Raw genomic sequence first — 23,328 nt, 5'->3', positions numbered from 1 at the left:
CCGCCTTCTTAGTGGCCTAGTCTTTTTGTTACAGTAATGAGGATGCTTTACTTAGAACTACTAACTCATATGCGGTTGTCACTTAGGCTCCAGAGGTCTTGGCACGTTTACTTGTTGAGAATTACTCATGGCCATTGTTCTGTAGACTTTGAAAGAAGCTCTTGCAGCCTGTCCTGTGCTGAGTAACAAATTTAATTAAAGCCATCATTCAAGAAGCTTTACTGGGGCCCTTGTGTTTATTCCACAGATTCAAAATGATCAGTGCCAGGAGATGGACACCACTGCTGACAAGTGGGTAAAACTCACCGACAGTGGAGTGTGGGGCTCTCATTCTGTAAGTTTCTCTCTGTTCTCCGCTTCCCACCAACCCCATCCTTCTCCTTCCTGCCTTTCCCCAACCTTTTTTTTTTTTTTTTTTTTCTGGTACGCGGGCCTCTCACTGTTGTGGCCTCTCCCGTTGCGGAGCACAGGCTCCAGACACGCAGGCTCAGCGGCCATGGCTCACCGGCCCAGCCGCTCCGCGGCATGTGGGATCTTCCCGGACCGGGGCACGAACCCATGTCTCCTGCATCGGCAGGCAGACTCTCAACCACTGTGCCACCAGGGAAGCCCTTTCCTGCCTTTCTCTTTCTTCTTCGCTCCCTCTTCCTGCTCTTTCCCATCACACTCCAACTCTCCTCCTTTTAAAAGGGGCATTAATAGGAAGGAAGTCTACTCAAAACTAATATACAGAACCTCTGAGTATGTAAGTTTACAGATGTGGCAATCACATGAAAGAGAATCAGTGACTCTTGGCATTGGAAGGATCCTTGAGTTTCTTTCATCCAACTTTCTCTGCAGTCTCCCCAACAAATGATTTTCAAGCTTGTCTTATTGGGGACTGTGCTGACCCCATTGTTGGACAGCTCTGCATATTACAAAATTCATCTATGTCTGGAGCTGAAACCTGCTTTCTGTCTGTCTATTCATCACCCATTGTTCAAAGTTCTACCCTTTCTGGTTGTGTCTGGTAGACTAACTACTTATTTCTTTAAGGACAACTCTAAGTGCTTGAAGGCAATTATCAAGTAACACAGTCTCTGAATCTATTATTATTTGAGGCCTTTGGAGTGAGACATGGATTTAAAATCTAACTTTGGTTTACCGTAGTTGTGTTTCTTTAGGCAATTGGCTTCGTCTCTTTGATACTTCATAAGAGAAATGGGACCAATCTTGCAGAGTTAAATGAGATGATACATGGGGAGGGCCTAGTGTGGTGCCTGCAGTGTAGATTGGACACTGTTTCAATAAGTGACCGCCCATCCTTGCCTTTGTGTTGTAGCAGGTACCTCATCCTTTTTTTTTTTTTGAAAAAAAAATTTTTTTTTCTGCATTGGGTGTTTTTTGCTGCATGCCGGCTTTCTCTAGTTGTGGCGAGCAGGGGGCTACTCTTCCCTGTGGTGGGAGGGCTTCTCACTGCGGTGGCTTTTCTTGTTGTGGAGCACGGGTTCTAGTTGCGCATGCTTCAGTAGTTGCAGCATGCGGGCTCAGTAGTTGTGGTTCGTGGGCTGTAGAGCACAGGCCCAGTAATTGTGGCACACGGGCTTAGTTGCTCCGTGGCATGTGGGATCTTCCCGGCCCATGGATTGAACCTGTGTCCCCTACATTGGCAGGCGGATTCTTAACCAGTGTGCCAACAGGGAAGTCCAGGTACCTCATCGTTGAGTGATTAATATCATGCACCCTTTCAGAGTACTTTTTCGATCTGTATGCCTGGAAGTGATATTAGTACCACTTAAGATCCATCCACCTAAGCATTCAGTCCGCTGGGCTTTGAAGGTACAAGTAACCCTTGCCAAGAAATATGCTTTCCTCACTTACAAAGACTTAACACAAAAGGAAAGTACTTAACACACTACTTCTCTGAATCTCTGGCAGGGTGAAGTAGGCAGATACGTTTTAATTTTCTACTGCTTGAATTTGGCCAGCCAGAGACTGCGTAGAAGAGTAGGGTGGCAAATGAGAAAGCAAGGCACCCTTAACATTAGTTTACTTGACTGAATCAGCATGAAATTGATCAGAAAAGTATTTTGATTTATAAATATAAAAATGTTCTGGTGGCAAAGGAAACAAATATTAGACGTGGTATCATTTAAGTTCTGGAGTCATAGAGTTAAATCGGGTTATTCTATAAGAATAGTCCTATTTTTCTCTTGTTGCTGCTGCAATGTTTTTTGTTAAGTAATTTTAAAATGAAGCAAACTCATTCTGTTACCTTTTTTGTTTTCAGAGCCAAAGATCTACTTATGACTAGTGGCAGCCAATCAATATGTAATTGGGCCAAGTGCCTTTCACTGTCTAAAATGAGTCCCTTTGAAATATAAACCAAGACTTCATGTAAATGATTGGAAGATCATTTTATCTTTTATCATGCTTGAAGAATTTTCTTTTCCTTTTATCATTACTATATTTTGGGGGTTGGCAGACTATTTTTTTTAGAATTGAAGCGGAGCTTACGTCTCAGTTAACAGTAGATTTAAATTTGTGGGTTCCATTTCATTATAATGCATTGAAAAGTGTATAAGAGATTAGCTTCTAGATATGGTTGTAGGTAGCATGGTTTATCTGACCTGAGTATCTTGTGTTCTCTTTATAGGTAATGTTGAAATCAGGCACAAACATACTGTACTGGAGAACTACAGGCATCCTTATGGGTTCCAAGGCCGTCAAGCCAGTGTTGGTAAAAAATATCACAATTGAAGGTATTTCACAGCAGTCTGCTCTGGTAGTCACCTGTCACATTTAATAGTTAGAATATTGATTACTTTGTTGGTTTTGCTGGCTTACGGGGATTTAGGACAGAAATTAATATGTTAGACATCATATAGGCCTAGAGACCCTGGTTTTATTCTTGGCAAATTGACTGGGATTTTTTTTTTCCTATCCCTAAACTGAATTATTTAATCTGTGTGGAAAAAGTAAACATGATGACAATTGTAGGTGTATTTAAATAAAAGAAAATAATATTGATTAATAAGATCCTACTATTCATTCGAGAACTCTCTACTGTGCTGGCATAGTGCTTATTCAGGTCACCACTCTATCCCTAAAAATAACAGTGAGATAGATATCTTGGCCTGACTGTCTCCTACAACTTTTGCCTCTCTGAACCAGCTTCTGGCTCAGAAGAGTAGCCAGTAAACCCTGGCATGGTTCATTCTCAATTAGGGCTACTTTTAATGAAAGCAGTTGATTCTCCTTTATTAAAGTTTGGCTTAACGTTTTGGTATGTTCTAGGTACACCTGTTCCTGTGACGCTAACTCATTAGTCATAGGGACATCTGCTGGCAAAGGCTGGAATTACAAGCCAGAAGAAAAGTCGAGCTTTTCCCAGGGTCCCTTAGGTCTTGTCAGCTACGTAGTGAACAGTGGAGAAAAAGGGAGCAGGTGGCCACAAAGATGAGAGAATGGTATAGACTTGGAGGGAACCTTAGAGTTTATGCCACTTCTGATTAGTGGAGTTGTCTTTCGACAGCTGAGTTTATACATTGACTGTATACCTCTATCAAGTCTGAATCTCTTGTTGAAGTGTTTGCTCCACTTACGTGTGCAATTCAGTATCCAGCCCAGTTCCTTGCACATAGTAAAGACGTTTTTGATGTTGAATGAATGGGATATAAAAGACCTGGGCTAAGCTTATTGTTAATATTTCTGTCTCACTTCGGGTAGAGGCGGCAAGGACTGATTTGCGTGTTGCTGTTGGATCCTCCCATGCTCTCTCTGTTTTCCATTACCACACAGGGGTGGCGTACACATCGGAATGCTTTCCATGCAAGCCTGGCACCTTCAGCGACGAGCCAGGTTCATTCATCTGCCAAGTGTGTCCCAGAAACACCTATTCTGAGAAAGGAGCCAAAGAATGCATCAGGTGCGACGTGGACTCCCAGTTTTCAGGTAAAATGAGTCTCCAGTTGATACTCTTTGTTCTTTTCTTTCTAAATTTATGTTTGTTGAGAGCATATAGTCATAAGCCAGAAATCACACATACGATGTGATGGACACAGTGGGCCAGAAACCAAAGTGCTGAACGGAATCCATACTGAGTGGGTAGAATAGGACATCTAACTACCCCTTTCTGCAGGACTTTTCTCTTTGTCAGTAATGTTTTCTATTCCCCCCCCTCCCCCGCCAAGGTAACTGTTTTGGACATGTTCATACTTGTCTAAAAAGGTTCATTTTGTGCTTTTAGATGATGCCTTGGCATGGAGATGTACTTAGAAACTTTTAATTTGTTCCAAATTTACAACATTCTGTGTTAATGGAGGAAATCTAATGTCTTCTTGGAAAAACTGTGATATGCTCCTTGTGTATCATGGAAACATTTATTGCTCTAGGGAAAAGAAAAATGCGGGCCTTTTTTCCTTTAGGCCTAGCTAGTTCTACCTAAATTCCTCTGGTGCAGTTATTTTTACTTTTCACTTGTCTGCTTTTTGTTTGTTTGTTTTCATGTTTGCCTTTCCTAAGAGTCACAACATAAATGACTCATTTCTGAAATTCGTTTTCCTGTTGCAGAAGAAGGATCCAGCAAGTGTAAGGAGCGTCCTCCCTGTACCACAAAAGACTATTTCCAGATCCACACTCCATGTGATGAGGAAGGAAAGGTACAGGCCGTGTTCAGTCAGCTCCATCCCACGTTTATCCACCCTTTTCCCAATTTGAGCAGACTCGAATTTGTTCATGAGAGTTAAATGAGTAGATTTATATAGTACGTGTGTGTAAGTAGCACGAAGGAAATTTAAGGTTTTAGACTCTGAAGCCCACCTTCCCAGCTTTGATTTTCGTATCTACTGCTTTTTAGTGCTGTGGGCAAGTTATTTGCTCTAAGTCTCAGTTTTTTCATCTGTAAAACGGGAATAATGTCAGTACCTACTTCCTAAGGCTGCCATGAGAATGCATGAAATACTCAATTTAAGGTCCTTAGCACAGTGCCTGGCACATAGTGAGTGCCCAATTACTGCTGTTTTTAACAGTTACATTTTTGTCAGAAATAATATCGAGAGAAGCACAGCCTTAAAGTGTGTTCTGTGACTCACAGGATGGAAATACTGTGTAACTTCTCTTTAATTATTTGGTTACTCAGTAGCTTTGGTCAATAAAAGCCATGCAGCCATAGACTGATTCAGTTATGGCAGATTGCTGTGTAATTGCATTAAATGCAAAGTAATTACCGTATAAATGGCACTTAGCCAGAGGAATAATGCACACAGGAACTCTGCAGTTGACTTGCCATTGTCTTAATTAAAAAGTTAGGGACTTCCCTGGTGGTCCAGTGGTAAAGAATCTGCCTTACAGTGCAGGGGACGTGGGTTCGATCCCTGGGCGTGGAACCAAGATCCCGCATGCTGCGGGGCAACTAAGCCCGTGCGCCACAACTATTGAGCTTGGGCACCGTGACTAGAGAGCCCACGGGCCGCAAACTACAGAGCCCGCGCGCCACAACTAGAGAGAGAAAAACCTGCAGCCACAACTAGAGAGAAGCCCGCGTGCCACAATGAAAGATCCCGTGTGCCTCAACGAAGATCCCGCGTGCTGCCATTAAGACCTGATGCAGCCGAAAATAAATAAAATAAATAAACCTTAAAAAAAAAAAAAAAAGTTAGCCCTACCAGCCTGTGTCAGTAGGAGAAACTGAGGTTAAGGTGGCTGTGCTGCAGCATTCTTTGTGTTTTTTGTATCTTTGAAATCATGACATTTAATTTCTTGACCTAGTTTGTAACATATACAGAGATGTCAGTATTACTTTCTTTTCTTAATTTTGTATCCTTAGGTTCTAATCTATCATTTTTATATTTATATAATTATAACCTTAGTCCTTAGGTTTTTTTAAAAAAGAACCTTACCCTTAGTCCTTAGGTTTTTTTAAAAAAAAATTTACTTTTGAATACTTAAGACCAAGTATATTCTTGTGTTTTACAGTATAACAAGTATTTACTAACTCAGAATAAGTCAAAGGAAGGCCAGTTTAAATTAGTGGAAAATTTCAATGATCAGAAGTACATCTATTACTTTTAATAAGAACAGTAACTAACAGCTTTTAAGTGACAAGGAGTTATGAAGTAAGATCTTGAATGCCCTACTATAATGGTCAGGTGAGGCCTATTTGGAAAATATATGTAGAGAGCCATTAAGGTGGGTTGAAAGTAACCTGGAATAATGTTTCTTTAACTAAACTTTTCTTAGCTAAACTTTCCTTATTAATGAGTAAGGCAAATTAAATTTGGTTTATTTTATGTAATAGTCATTCATTCAGCATTACTGAAGCTTAAATGAATGAGATCCATTATACAAACAGATCTTGATTTTGCTATAATGAAAGTATTCAAAATTCATATTTTTATTATGTCAGTGAGCAGTTTTTATTATGTCAGTGAATAGAGTGACAAAATCTAGTTGACCTGGGCTTAAGGAAGTAAAGCCATATATTGAAATATATTAAATGTAGAATGCACAGAACACACACACATGCGCACACATACTCGTATATGCACATGTGTACACCCACAGGCGTATTGTGTACACACATACACACAAATTACGCTCTTTCTGTTGTGTCTGGGTAAACTCTGAACTTGTTCTTGGTATAGAACAAAACGGTGTACCACCCCACCATAAACTCAGACATTCTTTTTTTTTTTTTTAATTGGAGTAGAGTTGATTTACAATGCTGTGTTAGTTTCTGCTGTCCAGCAAAGTGAATCGGTTATACATATACATATATCCACTCTTTTTTTAGATTCTTTTCCCATATGGGTCATTACAGAGTATTGAGTAGAATCTCCTGTGCTGTACAGGAGGTCCTTATTAGTTACCTATTTTATATCAGTGATTCTTTAAAAACTGCTTTAAGACTTAATTCAAGAGAAATGTTTCTAGCTTCAGAAGTGAACAAAATGCAACGGGAACTTAATTAGATAACAGATATAGTGAAGAAGTGTGAATAACACATGTGAACTTGAATTTTTTTCTATTTTTGTTTGTTTCAACATTTTCATTTGTTGTGGTTCATCTTTTTAAGAGGTATGTTATTCTTGCTTGGAGGAGCCTGGTGACTTCCCGGTGGCTTAGTGATGTTTCCCAGGTTGTTCAACGACTGTGTTTTGGCTCTTTTTGTCCTGTCATACTCTTTTTGATCTCATTTTCCCCATGCTTGGAGAGGATCATCAAGGGAAGTGGCTCTTGAGGTATACAGACTTTGAACATTATAATTTGTACGACACAGGAACGTTCAAGTTTTTGAAGCTTCATTATTTGATTGCTTCCTGCTTCTAGGAGACTTTTTTTTTTTGGCGGTACGCAGGCCTCTCACTGTTGTGGCCTCTCCCGTTGCGGAGCACAGACGCCGGACGCGCAGGCTCAGTGGCCATGGCTCACGGGCCCAGCCGTTCCGCGGCATGTGGGACCCTCGCAGACCGGGGCACGAACCCGTGTCCCCTGCATCGGCAGGCGGACTCTCAACCACTGCGCCACCAGGGAAGCCCTAGGAGACATTTTTAAGGAAAATTTAAATTGGTAACTGGAACCATTCTAATCCTGATTAAGGGACTCTCATTTACATTGTGAAAAATGTGAAATGCCTACTCATTCACGCATTTATTCAGTGAACCTTTACGGAGCATTGGTTATATACAGAGTTGCTGGGTGATGAGAGCAGGGCCATGTAAGGATAGGGAGAAGAAGAAGATGCACGTCTCCATAGACGGTAGAGCAGTGGTTGTCCAGTTTCAGTGAGCATCAGACACACCTGGAGGCTCCTGTCTCAGATTTTCTGTTTCAGTAGATCGGGGGCAGGGCCTGAGAGTGTACATTTCTAAGAAGTTCCCAGGTAATTCTGATTCTGCGGGTCCAAGATCTCAGCAATTTGAGAACTGCTGGTCTAGACTTTAGAGGAAGAGGTAGTCTGTCAAAGAAAATGAATTATTATTTCCAATTGTTATTAGTGCCACAGCAGGGAAGTCTGAGGTTTTTTTGGGGGGGGGGGCTCTGATCACATCAGGGAAGGCTTCAGAGCTGTGTAAAACCTGGGCAAGGGCATGGGAGGAGAGCATTTCTGCAGGAGGAAGCAGGATGGTGAAGACCTGACGTGGGGGGGAGCCTGAGTGTGACTAGAATGTGAGGGTATGAGTAGGGAGTTGCCCTGGGTGCCACAGGCTAGTGCTAGAGTAGGCATGCTTCCACAGTAGTGAGTTAGCTTGAAAATTTTACATATATTTTGTTTCCTAAAGGTTGCGTAGAGCCCACTTTTTACCTGTGTTGCATGAGGTAACCCCCGTATGGTTACATACAAGCACCTGCACAGATTCAGTGCTTGAGATTTGAGCCCCAAAGAATGTTGACCCATGATAATGGGCAAGTATTCTTCAAGAGAGGGCATCTTTTAATATTAACAAGATATTTGATGGAGCGTCTCCCTATGGATGACCTCCGTGTGGATAAGCTCTCTCTATGGGTAAGACAGAGAACCGTGGACCCAATGATATGGTCAAGTTGGATATATGGCTAACCCAAGAACTACATGTAAAATGTTTGATTTTCTAATTGGATGGCAGCTAGGAGAATAGTTGATCTGGGTTAGCAGTATAGTTGTTATATATTTGCCACGGGAAGATAAATGTAACAAAGTATTTCTACGCACCCTAACTCATACCAAGAAGAATATGAATTCACATAACTTATTTTCATCATATTATTGAGAAATCCTTAACTTGGCCTGAAGACATGAGGGTTCAGTATACCAAATAGTAAATTTATAAAGCTGGGTCAGGAAGATCTCTGTGCTTGAGAAATGAGCTCAAATTAGTAAAATCAAAATTTATTTGTGTCAAAGAAAGTCTCAGATATAAAAGTATTTAAAAAAGAGAAAACATTAACTTGCCAAAAAGATTTATAAGAGAATCCAGGCTTTAGAAGACCCGGCTCAGAAAATTAAAAAATACAGCAGATATTTAAAGGGGAAAAACTTTCCAAGAATATAAAAATTGAAAATTGGGTTTTCATTTAAGCTGTTTTTTTAAAAAATTTTTATTTTATATTGGAATATAGTTGATTTAAAATTTTGTGTTTCAGGTGTACAGAAAAGTGATTCAGTTATACATATACATGTCTCAGTTCTTTTTCAAATTCTTTTCCCATTTAGGTTATTATAGAATACTGAGCAGAGTTCCCTGTTCTACACAGTTGGGCCTTGTTGGCTACCTGTTTTACATATAGTACCCTGTGTATGTTAATCCCAAGCTCCCAATTTATCCCTGCCACTTTTCCCCTTTGGTAACCATAAGTTGGTTTTCTGCATCTGTGAGTCTATTTGTTTTGTAAATAGGTTCATTTATACCATTTATTAAGATTCCACATGTAAGTGATATCATGATATTTGGCTTTCTCTCTCGGACTTACTTCTCTTAGTATGGTCATCTGCAGGTGCATTCATGTTGCTGCCAATGGCATTATTTCATTCGTTTTCATGGTGGAGTAACATTCCCTTCTGTATCTGTACCACGTCTTCTTTATCCATCCGTCCATGGACAGTTTGGTTGCTTGCAGGTCCCGGCTATTGTACATAGTGCTGCAGTGAAGGTTGGAGTGCACATGTGTTTTCGAATTATGGCTTTCACCATAGAGACGCGCAGGAGTGAGCCGGCCAGATTATAGGGTGGCTCTATTTTTAGTTTCTTAAGGAAGCTCCAATAGTGTTCTCCATAGTGGCTGTACCAATTTACAGCCTCACCAACAGCGTGGGAGGGTTCCCTTTTCTCCACATCCCTCCAGCAATTTTTGTTCATAGGCTTTTTAGTGATGGCCATTCAGATTGGTGCCAAGTAATACCTCGTTGTTGTTTTGATTTGCATATCTCTACTGTTAAGCGATGCTGAGCATCTTTCCATGTGCTTGCTTTCTTTTTTTTTTTTTTTTTTGAATCAGTGTGTGGGAAATTTACCTTTTGAAGTTGGCTTCTTGAAAGTCTGCCCTTTTACGAATTCTCTTTCGAGTACTACCCCAGGACATTTGTTGAAAGCAGGTATCATTTTTTTTTTATTGGAGTATAATTGCTTTACAGTGGTGTGTTAGTTTCTGCTTTATAACAAAGTGAATCAGTTATACATATGTTCCCATATCTCTTCCCTCTTGCGTCTCCCTCCCTCCCACCCTCCCTATCCCACCCCTCTAGGTGGTCACAAAGCACCGAGCTGATCTCCCGAAGGCAGGTATCATTTAGAGCTCCATAGGCCTTGTGAATGTCAAGTGCCCGTAAGCACCGGTTTTAAAGTTGTAGTTACGGGAAACGGCCACAAGGTAGCAGCATTTCTTCATGCCAAACTCGGGTTACTGGGGTAGCCAGAGGCTTGGTGAAAGTCCTGTTCCAGGGTTGTAAAGGAGAGTGGAGTGTGGTAGAACAGACACCCAAGGGCTTGTGTTTCTTTACATTTTCCCTCTTCCGCTACAACCCCCGGACCAATCCCCACCCCTGCAAAAAATGTGCGGAGATTGCTTTCATCCGTGGGGGCAGCGACTCTAAGGAAGGAGGCTGGAGGTGGGCACCTCAGCATCAGGAGACGTGGGGACCGGGTGACTTTTCAGTGCTCTTCCAGCCCAGACAGTCCACAGTTTTTTGGTTGCAGTAGGCTTGGCATAGCTGTAGGAAGGTCCGCCTGGATCTGGAGATTGTGGTCCCATCCAGAGGGGACCAGGCACTGCAGGTCCAAGGGGAGCTCCTTTGCTGGCACATCCTTCCCAGCTTCCTCAGCGCCATGAGAGTCCAGCCTTGGGAACCAAGGCTACTGAGGCTCCAGAGCTGTGAACCAGCCCGGATTTCCAGGGCCTGAGGGGAATATAATAGGCATTCCTTTTTTTTTTTTTTCTTAATTTTTAGATCATATTGGAGTATAGTTGATTTACAATGTTCTGTTAGTTTCTCCTGTACAGCAAAGTGAATCAGTTATATATATACATTTATCTATCTTTTTCAGATTCTTTTCCCATATAGGTTATTACAGAATATTGTGTAGAGTTTCCTGTGTTATGCAGTCTGTCCTTGTTGATTATCCATTTTCTATATATAGTAGTGTGTGTATGTTAATCTCAAACTCCTGACAATTCTCTTGTTCATCATATCAACAGAGGTTGTCTCATATCTGCCTGTAAAAGTCAGGGGGTTAAGGTAGTTTTGTAAAGGAGTCAGCAACTTACAGAAAAGCTTAAGGTTTTATTTATCTTGGGTACCAAAACTAGACAGAGTAACTTTTTTTGGTCTGTTTTATTTCAGGGTAAAAAGTGGTCCCTCCTACCCTTACCACCCTTGGATGTGATACATGTTTCCTTTTAATGGTGGCAAAGCAAGGTGTCACTTTTGCTTCTGTACTTGGAGATGATTAGAAAATTTAATGAACTTAAAAATTACTTTTCAGAATTGGAGTGGGGGAAGGCAGGGCAGGAGTGTCTTGACTCATGTGACTGGGAAATCATTGCAGAGCAAAGAGTTTTATCAAGACTTTCTCCTGCTCTTCTCGCTGATATTCTGAGCTCAGTTTGATTTCCTTCTCAGGTAGGTTCTTTGCTCTGGTGCCAGATACCCCCTGACATCTCTACCCAAACCACTGTCACCATTACAGCGTTTTATAGGAGGGCTGGCCGAAGTTTCCGAAAAGACTCTGGCCCTGCTTGAATCACGAGCCCATCTCAGACCAGCCATTCTGTCCAGTACCGTGAGCTACTCTGGTTGGGCAGCTTAGTTCACCTTCCAATCCCTGTGGCTGGGGAGGCCAGACCATATCCCAGTTCCTTTCAGCATCACACAAGTCAATTCCTAAAGAGAGAGAGATGGTGTCTGTTACCACTTTGAAATGAGAGTGATCCTGTACAGGTTCATAGAACACATCCACTCTTAAATAAGGTAGCTCTGGCAAGATTGTCTTGAAATACTGGGAATTCCCACATAATTTTGTACATACCTCTCTTGATACTTACGTGGTGATCATAGTTTGCTAGTGTTTTGGTATGAGATCACTTTATTGCAGATACTTGTAAAGATGACTGTTCCCTTCACCGGAGTCTCTGCTTCCTGTAGACAGAAACATGTTCTTAATCATTAAAAACAATCTCTAGGCCTAGTAGAGTACCTGGAATGCAGAAGGTAGTAAAACATCTTTTGAATAAATTAGTGAATGAGAGAATTGGTGAGTGAATGTACGATTAACACGTTTAGAGCGTTGTGTTCTGTCCTTGGTAGAGGCTTGGGGAAGTTTTCACAAAATGGGAAGAAGCTAGAGAAAAGAGGCCAGGATATTAAACTATTTCATATGAAGTATGGTTGAAGTTTCTGGGAATGTTTTTTCCGCTTGGAAGAAAGACACCGTCGGATGGAGGAATCATGATCATCTTGCTGGTGTTTCCTAGTTGTCCCAAAGAGATCTGATCTCTTTCCTTTGAATAACCATGACATTTCATGTTTCTCTTGGAAATGATGATGATGACAATAATAATAGTAATAGTAGTGATAGTATTAATAGCAGAAGCAGCTGTCCTTTACATATTTATCTGCATGCTTGCTCTTTCTGTGTGTGTGTGTGTGCGTGTGTGTGTATTCACACGTTGCCGCCAGTTCTTTTTTTCAACAGCTATGTAATTAGACATTAGAATACCCAGATTGCAAACAAGGAAGCTGAGGCTTGATGAGGTTAAGTAACTTCCCTAAGGTCATAGCTACTCATAGCTATGTCTTAAGGCTAGAATTCTAACCCAACTCTGTTTCCAAATCTGATGCTTCTGTATGCTCTTTGTATATTTTTCTTTTTATATTATAGCAGTTTGTGAATCTGTCTTATTAAACTGTAACCTCCTTCAGAGCAAACAATTTGTCTTATTAATATTTAAACTTCGTATAATGCTTTCTTCTAATAAGAATTTCCCAAATAGTAAGTTTAAGCATTTGAAGGGAAGTCTTAGAAAAAAAAGAAATAGACCTTTCTTTGTTATCCCATAAGGCAAAATTTGGTTTATCAGGCAAATTTAAAGAAGATAAATTGCAGTTGTATGTAATGATGTTCTGACAACCACAGTTGCCCAGTTCTGGAACGGCATGTTTTGTTAAATTGGAAACTTCCCGGCAAAGCTAGAGTAGTGCCTGGTAGGGAATGTTGTTTTAGAAGGAAGCCTTCTTGAGAGGAGACAGCTGACCATGGAACTTCTTCATCTCTCAGTCTAGGAAATTGTTGGATCATAAAGGGTTTGCTAGTGTTTTTGTATCAGATTAAGTAGTGCTTTCTTTGCCCTTTAATTAACTTCAGTATTACAAATTATTCCAAGTGCTCAATGTCTGTAACACAGTCCTTCTGAGTTATAAAGCAGAAGTAAGATGGAGGGGACATTAAAAAAATAGGGTATAAAGGGGTATGGCTTTTAGATCAGCCTTTCTTCCTATATGATTTAAGCAAGTGGAGTGTACTTGGAGCCTGTGTTTCTTAATTAGGATGATAGGAAACAACATGGCATTTCTCAGTGACTAGGGATTTCTGAATTTATTTTATTTTATAAATGTATTTATTTGTTTATGTTTGGCTGTGTGGCTTCTTCATTTCATTGCTACGCGCGGGCTTTCTCTAGTTGCGGCGAGTGGGGGCTACTCTTTGTTGCGGTGTGCGGGCCTCTCACTGTGGTGGCTTCTCTTGTTGCGGAGCATGGGCTCTAGAACGCAGCCTCAGTAGTTGTGGCGCACGGCAGCATGTGGGATCTTCCTGGACCAGGGCTCGAACCCGTGTCCCCCGCATTGGCAGGTGGATTCTTAACCACTGCGCCACCAAGGAAGCCCCGGGACTTCTGAATTTAAAATAAAAATTTCATGACAGTCTTCTTTAAAAGCTTTTCTTAAAAGAAAGGTTTATTGAGTTGTAATTCTCATACCATACAACTCATCCACTCCCAGTGTCAATTTAGTGTTTTTTTATTATATTTAATTTTAGAACAGTTTCTTGCCTAAAGCCCCAGATAGAACCTCCGGTGCATTGTGTTTATGGTTTTTTTTTTTCCTAGTACAATGTTAAATCCCCATGGTGTCTTCCACATAATGGAAGAAGAGGACCCAGACTTTTAAGCATTTAGAAAAGGGGAAAACAGAAAACAGCAGAGGCTTCATAGAAAAGGAATCCAAGTGAATGCCGCTACATAGAAGGGTGGGCTGAGGACGTGCTTAGCACAGATGTGATGTTGAGCCTGGCTTTGAAGGAGGGGTCAGACACAACTCGGCAGAATGGGATGGTAATAACAAGAGAGACAAATGATGAGTGCCCGGTGATTTGCAGCCGGAGAGGACTGAGGTTTGGGAGAGGCAGAGAGACAAGTGATAGCCTGCCTGACCGGGAATATCTGAGTTAGAACATCATGATGCACAGGGCTGTTAGGTCGGAGTGACAATCAGTAAACCCTTTGAAACAACATGTAATGTAGCTTAGATGAGCTCAGCCAGTCTACAAAGCCTTAGTGTGTTTGTGCAGCGACTTTCGAAGGAAGGAAGCTGGCAACCGTGGACAAACCCAGTCTCAAAATTTGTCTAAACTTCAGTCTTCCCAGTTTTGAATTTTATTTTTAAGTGAAAACCAGCTTCCCATCGATACCCCCAATGCATTTCTTTAAAACATATTTTACTCATGCTTATATATTTAAAATATACCTGGAGGCTGTAGCTCTTCTGTAATCTTAATGGCAGTCTGCTCAGTTTCGCTCTATTAGGGTTTTGGTTTCATAAAGCATTTCATAATTTTATCGCAACTTGCCAAAGAATGACTTGATGGTTGGTTTTTCACCTGCACGGTGAGCCATCTGGTGCTAAAGATCATTAATATTAATTGTTATCTTTCCCCAGTCAGCCAGACTTGAAAGCATCTGCCCCATTAGAAAGAGAGGCACAGAATCAATCTGCCATGTGAAGCGAGAGGCTCTGCAAAGAGAACTTTCACTGTAGAGCATTTGACATTTGACTTTTCAACGTTTAAATGTTTAAAGGTGGTGCATATTTCCTAATTTTTAAACATGGACTGTGCTTGGATTGAAAATCGTGTGGTTAGCCAATCTGTCAAAAATGTACTTGCATACTTTATTATTTTTACCCTCACTGAGAGTATTTTTACTCTCCCTGGCTAGCGCTTCTTTACAATTACTAGCTGCGTTTGACTTCTGGGCAGGTATAAGAGGTCTTCTCCAAAGTTCCCTCATTTATAAACTCGTGCATAATAGAATCGAGCTCCTGAAGTGCTGGGGAAGATTGCATGGTGCCCCCGGGATGAGCCGTTGATGCTCAACCTCAGCACCCCACCCACTCCCACGTGGGAGCCAACTTTTCCCAGCAATGCAGTAGCTCACACACAACTCATTGAGATTTTAATTAACGTCAAAATAAATCAGCAAATTTGTGAATTGCCTAGCCTTGGAAATTTGTTTTCTATGCTGGTGGAGCCAGAACTTATAAACGACAACCCCCCAAATGTAATGAGGTTTCATTTGCTTATGTTCTCTGAGTTTTACATTGCCTTTCTCAGAGGAATTGAGAGCCCCCGTTGGATACAGGATCTGTTTACTTTTTTCAGCTGTTTAGGAAACTCCAGCAGGAATAGCCATCATTTGGCAGATGGTGAGCGAGGCAGATGGGGGAAGTGGCTGGTTAAGCTGTATCATGATGTAGGCCATAAATGCAGAGAGAGAGAGAGTTGTAAAAAGAAAAAAAAGGTTGTTTATACTTCTGTTGAGACCTCTACTTTTTAAGCCGTGTTCTTAAGTAACCTTCATTAGATAAGGTAACCTATTCGTCCATAAGGGAATATTTGAGAATGAAATCGAGTGGCCGTAAGGGCTCCCTATAGATGACTTCTTCTTAACTGGAAATAACTATAGAGAATTGCCTTTAATTTTGGGTCTCCTGCTTCAATATTAGACGTATCATTGCAGAAGCTGTTGTAAAGGAGAAGCAGTACTTTCAGCCGACCGTATGTCTAACGAGGGAACCCTTAGTCTCTTTTTAAAAGCGATATTAAGTTATGAAAGAGTTGATTTTTCTCTTTGCATTTAGAATGCCTTTTATGTTTTTCCCCGTGCATATAAGTTTTGTTTTGAAATGGCTAACCCACTTAATGTTTCTGGTTCCAAAGGACAATGATTTTATAATGACAGTTTTCTGGGTTTGGCTGAGTTGTAGCTACTTAGTTGTATCCTGTTTTGTTTTGGGGGGTGCGCATGTGTGAGAGAGAGGAAAAGTTGAAAAGACTACCCTCCTTGAAGGTAGATGTGATCTTAATCCTGTGGTTTGGAGCACAGGTGACAGGGCCTAGAAGCCTCAGGAGGAAATATTTTAGCTACAGCTCTTGTAGTCCAACATCAGGTTATTGGAAAAGACTCCGAGAGCATCTACCAGTGTTTATGAAATAACGGGATTGCAATGCGAAGCTAGAGATATTCTTTTAAAAAAATGACCATTTTGTTTTGTGATCACTGTGTGCAAAGCATGATGATGTGTGTTGTAGATAGGGGAAAGGAAGAGAGTAGTGGGGGTCTCAGCGTGAGAAAGGGAGTCTGCATAGAAACTTAGGGCAGTTAGGGAATAAAGTGAACAGTGGCTAGAAGAGTGAGGGCTGCAAGCATGTTCTGTGTATTTTAGAGAGGAATTTCATGATGAGGCCATGCTGTGTATGACGTAAGGCCTCCTGCAGCTTAGTGTAAAAACATTTGGAGGTAATGGTCATTTCCCCACCGAAGTGTTTTTTTCTTTTTGTCTCATTTTGTTACTAAAGTTTTAGATTCTCTTCAGCTGGCCCTTCTATTCTATCACTGTTTGGACTTTACCTAATCTTTACCATGTCAATTTAACATGTTTGTTATTGGAAGTTTAAAGCAAATAAAGCATGTTATATGACTTGCAAGCCTTTTTTTTTTTTTTTTTTTCCTCTCTCTCTAGACACAGATAATGTACAAGTGGATAGAGCCCAAGATCTGCCGGGAGGATCTCACAGATGCTATTAGGTTGCCCCCTTCTGGAGAGAAGAAGGATTGTCCACCTTGCAACCCTGGATTTTATAACAATGGATCTTCTTCTTGCCATCCCTGCCCTCCTGGAACGTTTTCGGATGGAACAAAGGGTACGTGATATCAGCTGGTTCAAGAGTTGGACCTTGAGTGAAATAAACTTGTTGGACTACATTGACATTGTCCCGAATTGTTTTTATGGAATTTTTTTTTTTTTTTTTTTTTTTTTTTGCGGTACGCGGGCCTCTCACTGCTGTGGCCTCTCCAGTTGCGGAGCACAGGCTCCGGACACGCAGGCTCAGCGGCCATGGCTCACGGGCCCAGCCGCTCCGTGGCATGTGGGATCTTCCCGGACCGGAGCACGAACCCTGCAGCGGCAGGACTCTCAACCATTGCGCCACCAGGGAAGCCCCGGAAAATTTTTAAAACACATAATTTTCTTATCTCACAGACTGAAGAAGAGTTAAGAAATATAAGGGAATTGTGAGACTGCAGTAGCTTATTCAACATAGCGTAAGGATAGTTTTTAATGGCATTTTGTGTAACACACAACCTCTTAATGGGATGATGCTTTGGTTATTTATAAGAAAATTCCACCAGTTTAAGTGATTATGGATAAGCGCTCCTTCTCCAGTGTGTGTGCACACATATATTGATACAAGCATAAAATACTTTTATTTCAACTGGAATAATCACATTTTGTGCTATAATAATAGCAAAAATTGATTATTTTGATCAGATAGCAATTAAAATAGTTCCTAAGTAGATTGTTTCATAGTGTACGTTTGGGAAGAATTTAGTACTTACCAAACAATAATAAAGTGGTTACGGAATTTGTTTCAGTTTTACTAGATAAAGATCACAGTGCATTTTTGTGGCAGGTGTCTTACTTGAATATAGCTGTGCTGTATACTTAATGTCCAGAGCCTCTGAGAGCATAAAAAGGACTCGAGAGTTGAATTGACTTGGGTTCAAATCCACTTGCTGCAGGCTACCAATAGTGTGATTTAGCCACTAATTTGAATTCAATTTTCTCATTTGTAAAATTGCAGACAATAATATCTAGCTCGTCATCACTGAGCAGGTTATATAAAAATGTCTCCTCCAGTACTTTGGTACCAGGAAATGCTTGCTCAATGAACATTTTCTCTCTCTGTCCCCTTCTTTTACTGTTGTGATAATGGCAAGTGTCTTGGCTAGATAAACAAATGATTGTAATAGACCCTGTTATTTAGTGTCATAGATGTTAATTTAAGTTAGGTTTATTTATAAATCTAACTCTTTCCACACCCCCTCAGCTCCCATCATCACTTTTAAGTATAGCCAATATTTTGAATTTCAAGTAATCAGTCCATAATTAAATGGTGTAATAGTCTGTTAAGTTTAGTAACTAGTAGGAAGGGTAGAATATTTCCTTATTTATGAGTTAGAGGAAACTGATTCTAAGATCACATGTAAGTGAACTTATTTCAGAATCACCCTTCTTATGGAAGGTAATTTCAGTATTAGCAGTTATTCCCAGAAATGCAAGGAAAAATTATCTTAAAAGATTTTGTGTTCTTTTCCTTTTTCATGTTAATCAAGTATATATGTGCATACTCTATCCAGAATTATTTTTCTTTCTAGACTGCTCTTGAAAAAGTTGCTAATTCTTAAGGGAATTGGTGGTTTACTATCTCTCCTTTCCACTTGCCTCTCTGCTAGTTAAAGTTTAGTAGTGCTTGGAGCAGAGGAAGAGGAAGTTATCAGGATGTGATTTAATTGTAATTCTCTGCCCCATTTGTCTCCTGTAGAATGTAGACCATGTCCAGCAGGAACAGAGCCTGCACTTGGGTTTGAATATAAATGGTGGAATGTCCTTCCTGGCAACATGAAAACCTCCTGCTTCAATGTGGGGAATTCAAAGTGTGACGGAATGAATGGTAAGTTCAGAATCAGCCTTCTCAGTGTATTTTGGTGATAGAGACTCTTGGACTCACCTGTGTAAAAACACACCAAATATGGCTATGAGGAACTTCAATCTTAGCATTTGGCTACTTGCCTGTCTTCCCAGACCTCACATAAAAATAGTAAATATGATGTCATAGCCACATGAGTGCCCTCTAAGAATATAAACTATTTTGCATTTTTTTGGAGTCAGTTTTGAAGTAGATGTTGCGGATCACCATTTACGGTTGTTGTAAATACCAGAATAGATCACCAAGGGAGGCAATGAAATTTGTGTTGTTTGCCACTTGGAAGAGTCATAGTGTATATATAACACTGTATGAAAGCATTTCTGCCTGGATTGGTTTTCTGGCTCAGCACTGAGCCGTGAGGAGGGGTTACATCATCTTAACTCCCCTGGCCTGTGAAGTCTATGATCGTGTTTACAAATGTATATGAACCTCCCTTACTGAAAACTTGGAAATATGGTAGAGTTCTGTAGGACGGTTGCTGAATTTTATTTGTTCTTACATTTTAAGTGCATGGTGAACCTACCACTTAGTTACTCTGCAATATTTGTTGGTCAAATGAATGACAATATCTATGTATGTGGGGTTTTTTTTGTTTTGTTTTGTTTTTTGCGGTACGCGGGCCTCTCACTGTTGTGGCCTCTCCCATTGCGGAGCACAGGCTCTGGACGCGCAGGCTCAGCGGCCATGGCTCACGGGCCTAGCTGCTCCACAGCATGTGGGATCTTCCCGGACCGGGGCACAAACCTGTGTCCCCTGCATTGGCAGGCGGACTCTCAACCACTGCACCACCAGGGAAGCCTTATGTATGTGTTTTTAAACTTGACACTAGAAATAGGTGTTATAGATACTAGGATTTTACACTAAAATGTGCCCTTTACTTTGATAAGCTCATTGGCATTTTTTTTTATCAGTTCACTTTTTCTCAATACTGTATTTTAGATCATTGTAAAAAAAGAAAAAAAAGCTTTCTAATCACATCTGTTTTAAATCAGCACCTATCTGAAATAAACAGGCTTGGGATGTAGGAAGTGAGATGTACACATGAGTACTCAGGTTGACAAATCGTAGGTCCTTGAATAATTCTGGTTAAACAGATGCGTGAAAAAAAGCCTTTATACATAATGAACGTTATGGAATAGCGTTCCATAGTTCCATAACGCTATTCCATAGCGCTACGTTTATCAACTAATAATCCTGCTTCTGGGAATTTATCCTAAGGGAGAAGAAAAAAATAACACAGCAGTAATTACCCGACTATAAGGGTTTATGTTCCAAAAAGATCCTTTGATTGAACTCTAAGTTGAGGAAGTTTAAGACATAGGAAAAACAAGAATGGGAATGTATTGAAAGCATTGATATGTTTGTGTGTGTGTGTGCATGTGTGTGTATTCACTTATTAGTGAAGATTATCTGAAACTTTTGTTTAGTCTTTTAAAGAAGTTACTCTTAGTCTAACTCTCATGACAGTATTTGATTTAGCCACTTGCTTACTCATTCACTAGAGGCTGTAATTTAAATTTTTTCTGATTTTCAGAAATGTTCAATTATTAATTTAAAAAGTATACATCTCTGCAATATTTAGTATGTGATATTGAAAGAGCAGACAGTAATGTGAAAAATACAGAGGTAAATGGTGATGTATATTTTTGTGACTGGTGGTACAGTAACCAACCTCGGGAAAAGCAGTGCTCAAAATAATGGGGGTCAAAGCGAGAGGCCCAGGGCGGCCTGTCTCATGAAGTCGTTACTCCATCATGGAATTAAAGTGGATGGGCTCTGACCAACTTGACTGTGTGACTTGCAATACTTTGAGGTTCTTTGGTCTTGTCAATCTGAATTTACTACACTTTTGGAACAGGTGTGTAGAAGTACATCTTCCTGTACTGGAATTTTGCCCAAGAGGAATTCAGAGTTGTAAACAAATTAGTGTTTATTCATGAAGCTTTCATTGAGCATTACCTATAATACCAAAAATGGAAATAAGCTAAATTCCAGCAATATGATAATGTTTACAAGAGTTATGCTGTACTAATTGGATGAAATGTTATGTAATCATTAAAAATGACAGCAGATGGAAAGCGATTTGGCAGCGTTTCAAGCATTTTGAATGGTCCCATCCTCCACCTCAATAATTCCACTTCTGGGAATTTATACCAAGGAAACAATGTGGTGTAAAGAAAGAAATTATGCACAAATATGTTAATTTTAGTGTTATTTATGAGAGTCAAAAATATGAGAAAACAAAGTTTTCAACAATGGGGTGTGATTAAATAAAATGATGATATAACCATACAACATATTGTTAGCTCTTTAACACTAGATATAGAAAGGATTTTTAATGGGGAAGTATTTTTGATGTAATGATTATTAGAAAAGTGAGAAGATAATGCTAAATGAAAAACAGAAAATACAGTAAATTATAAATAAAACCTAAAGTATATTTTTAAGAAAATTATGCACTAGAAAAAGAGAGAAAAGAAACACACTGAAATGTCAGTCTATCACTTGGGGGTGGGAGGTTTCTGAGAAGTCTGAATTACTTCATTTTTTTCATTTAGTTTACTCTGTTTAATAAATATTCCTCATGTATACACATTGCTTTCAAAATCAGGATAACAGCACAAAATATTTGTTTAAAAATATATTTATTTGACCCAGTAGTTCTTTTACTGGGATTCTTTTCTAGAAAAATACAGAAAAGCTTTACCCAAAATATCTTCATTATAGTGTCACTTCTGCTCACTAAAAGATAAAACAGTCCAAATGGTTACATTGAATGTATGGTCAATAGGAGGTAAGTCCTGTAGTATGAGTGATTTAGTAAATTATGGGAATTAATTACATCTGTCTACATGATAAACTATTAATTTAGTTATTTAGCATGTTGGTGAAGACTTTATACATATAAATGCTTATGCAATAATGTTAATTCATAAAACTATGAAACAAAATGTTACCAACAATAAGATCTCAGTTATGTAAAAACATGTATGCATCAAAAAGATAGTGAAAAGAAACACCTCAGAATGTTAACAGTAGTTTTTTCTGAGTGATGAGTTTATAAATAATTTTAGTTTTCATCTTCAAATTTTTCTGTAGCTTTCAAAATTTTATGATAAATATAAATAAGATTTCTAAAACAAAAATAAATCTTAAAATAGAAATTGTGGGGCTTCCCTGGTGGCACAGTGGTTAAGAATCCGCCTGCCAATGCAGGGGACGCAGGTTCGAGCCCTGGTCCGGGAAGATCCCACATGCCACGGAGCGACTAAGCCCGTGCGCCACAACTACTGAGCCTGCGCTCTAGGGCCTGTGAGCCACAACTACTGAGCCCGCGTGTCACAACTACTGAAGCCCATGCGCCTAGAGCCCGTGCTCTGCAACAAGAGAAGCCACCGCAATGAGAAGCCCACGCACTGTAATGAAGAGTAGCCCCCGTTTGCTGCAACTAGAGAAAAGCCTGTACGCAGCAACGAAGATCCATCGCAGCCAAAAATAAATAAATTTATAAAAAAAAATAGAAATTGTGTATAGAAACATGGAGAATGTGGGATTCATTCTGAGGGATACAGCAAAAGACAAAGGTGCTGCAACAATGTATCACAAACTGGGGGGTTTAAAACAACAGAAATGTACCCTCTCACTTTCCAGAGACTAGAAATTTGAAAAGCAGGTATGGGCAGGGTCGTGTTCCTTCCGAAGAAAAGCGTCTGTAGGAAGACCCTTCCTTGCATCTCCTAACTTCTAGTAGCTCCAGGCACTCTGTGGCCTGTGGCAGCATAGCCCGTCTCTGCCTCTGTCTTCACGTGAGCATCTTTTCCTTGTGTCTCTGTGTCTTTACACGGTGCTCTTCCTGTGTGTCTGTGTCTAAATCTCTCTCTTCTCATAAGGACACCAGTCATACTAAGGCTCACCCTAAGGACCTCATCTTAACTTGATTATATCTGCCAAGACTCTATCTCCAGATAAGGTCCATTCACGTGTACTGGGGATTAGAACGTCAGTATATGTTTCTTGGGAGGGGATACAGTAAAACCTGCAGCAACAGGCAATGTTCAAACATGAGAAATATTTGTTTCCTCTTGCAGGGATGTTGGTCCCCTCCAAACCTCCATGCTTGTCATCCATGTACTCCTTCCTTTTCTTTGGCCTTCTCTGCTGTTCCATTGCCCCGCATGCCAGCTGAACACTAGAGAAACCTTCGTAAATCCCCCCTTTCTTGGTGCAGAATTCCTCCACGTGGGAATATCCCTCTCCCTGTGACCCCCATCACAAGTTTTCAGTCTCTCTACGCTTAACTGCCTCTCACATTACTTACACTGCAGTCAAGGGC

The 23,328-nt window shown here is 40.3% G+C and overlaps 1 protein-coding gene across 4 annotated transcripts in view; it reads left to right on the top strand.

Moving 5' to 3' along the window:
* Positions 1–23,328, top strand: part of ELAPOR2 (endosome-lysosome associated apoptosis and autophagy regulator family member 2) — a 193,662-nt gene that overhangs the window by 126,976 nt on the left and 43,358 nt on the right. For 3 of the 4 annotated variants that reach the window (XR_012333906.1, XM_033862947.2, XM_019929057.3), the window contains exons 5-10: positions 248–334; positions 2,636–2,741; positions 3,781–3,933; positions 4,552–4,640; positions 16,970–17,150; positions 18,831–18,959. Coding sequence is in view for 3 of the 4 variants with exons in the window: in XM_033862947.2 (XP_033718838.1) it covers positions 248–334; positions 2,636–2,741; positions 3,781–3,933; positions 4,552–4,640; positions 16,970–17,150; positions 18,831–18,959 (745 nt within the window). In the remaining variant the exon portion in view is untranslated. The remainder of the gene's footprint in view (positions 1–247; positions 335–2,635; positions 2,742–3,780; positions 3,934–4,551; positions 4,641–16,969; positions 17,151–18,830; positions 18,960–23,328) is intronic. The other variant, XM_033862946.2, reaches the window with a different exon arrangement.

This window comes from Tursiops truncatus, chromosome 9 (assembly GCF_011762595.2).
Source record: "Tursiops truncatus isolate mTurTru1 chromosome 9, mTurTru1.mat.Y, whole genome shotgun sequence".
Lineage (NCBI taxonomy): Eukaryota > Metazoa > Chordata > Mammalia > Artiodactyla > Delphinidae > Tursiops > Tursiops truncatus.
This window is presented reverse-complemented; position numbering and strand designations above follow the sequence as displayed.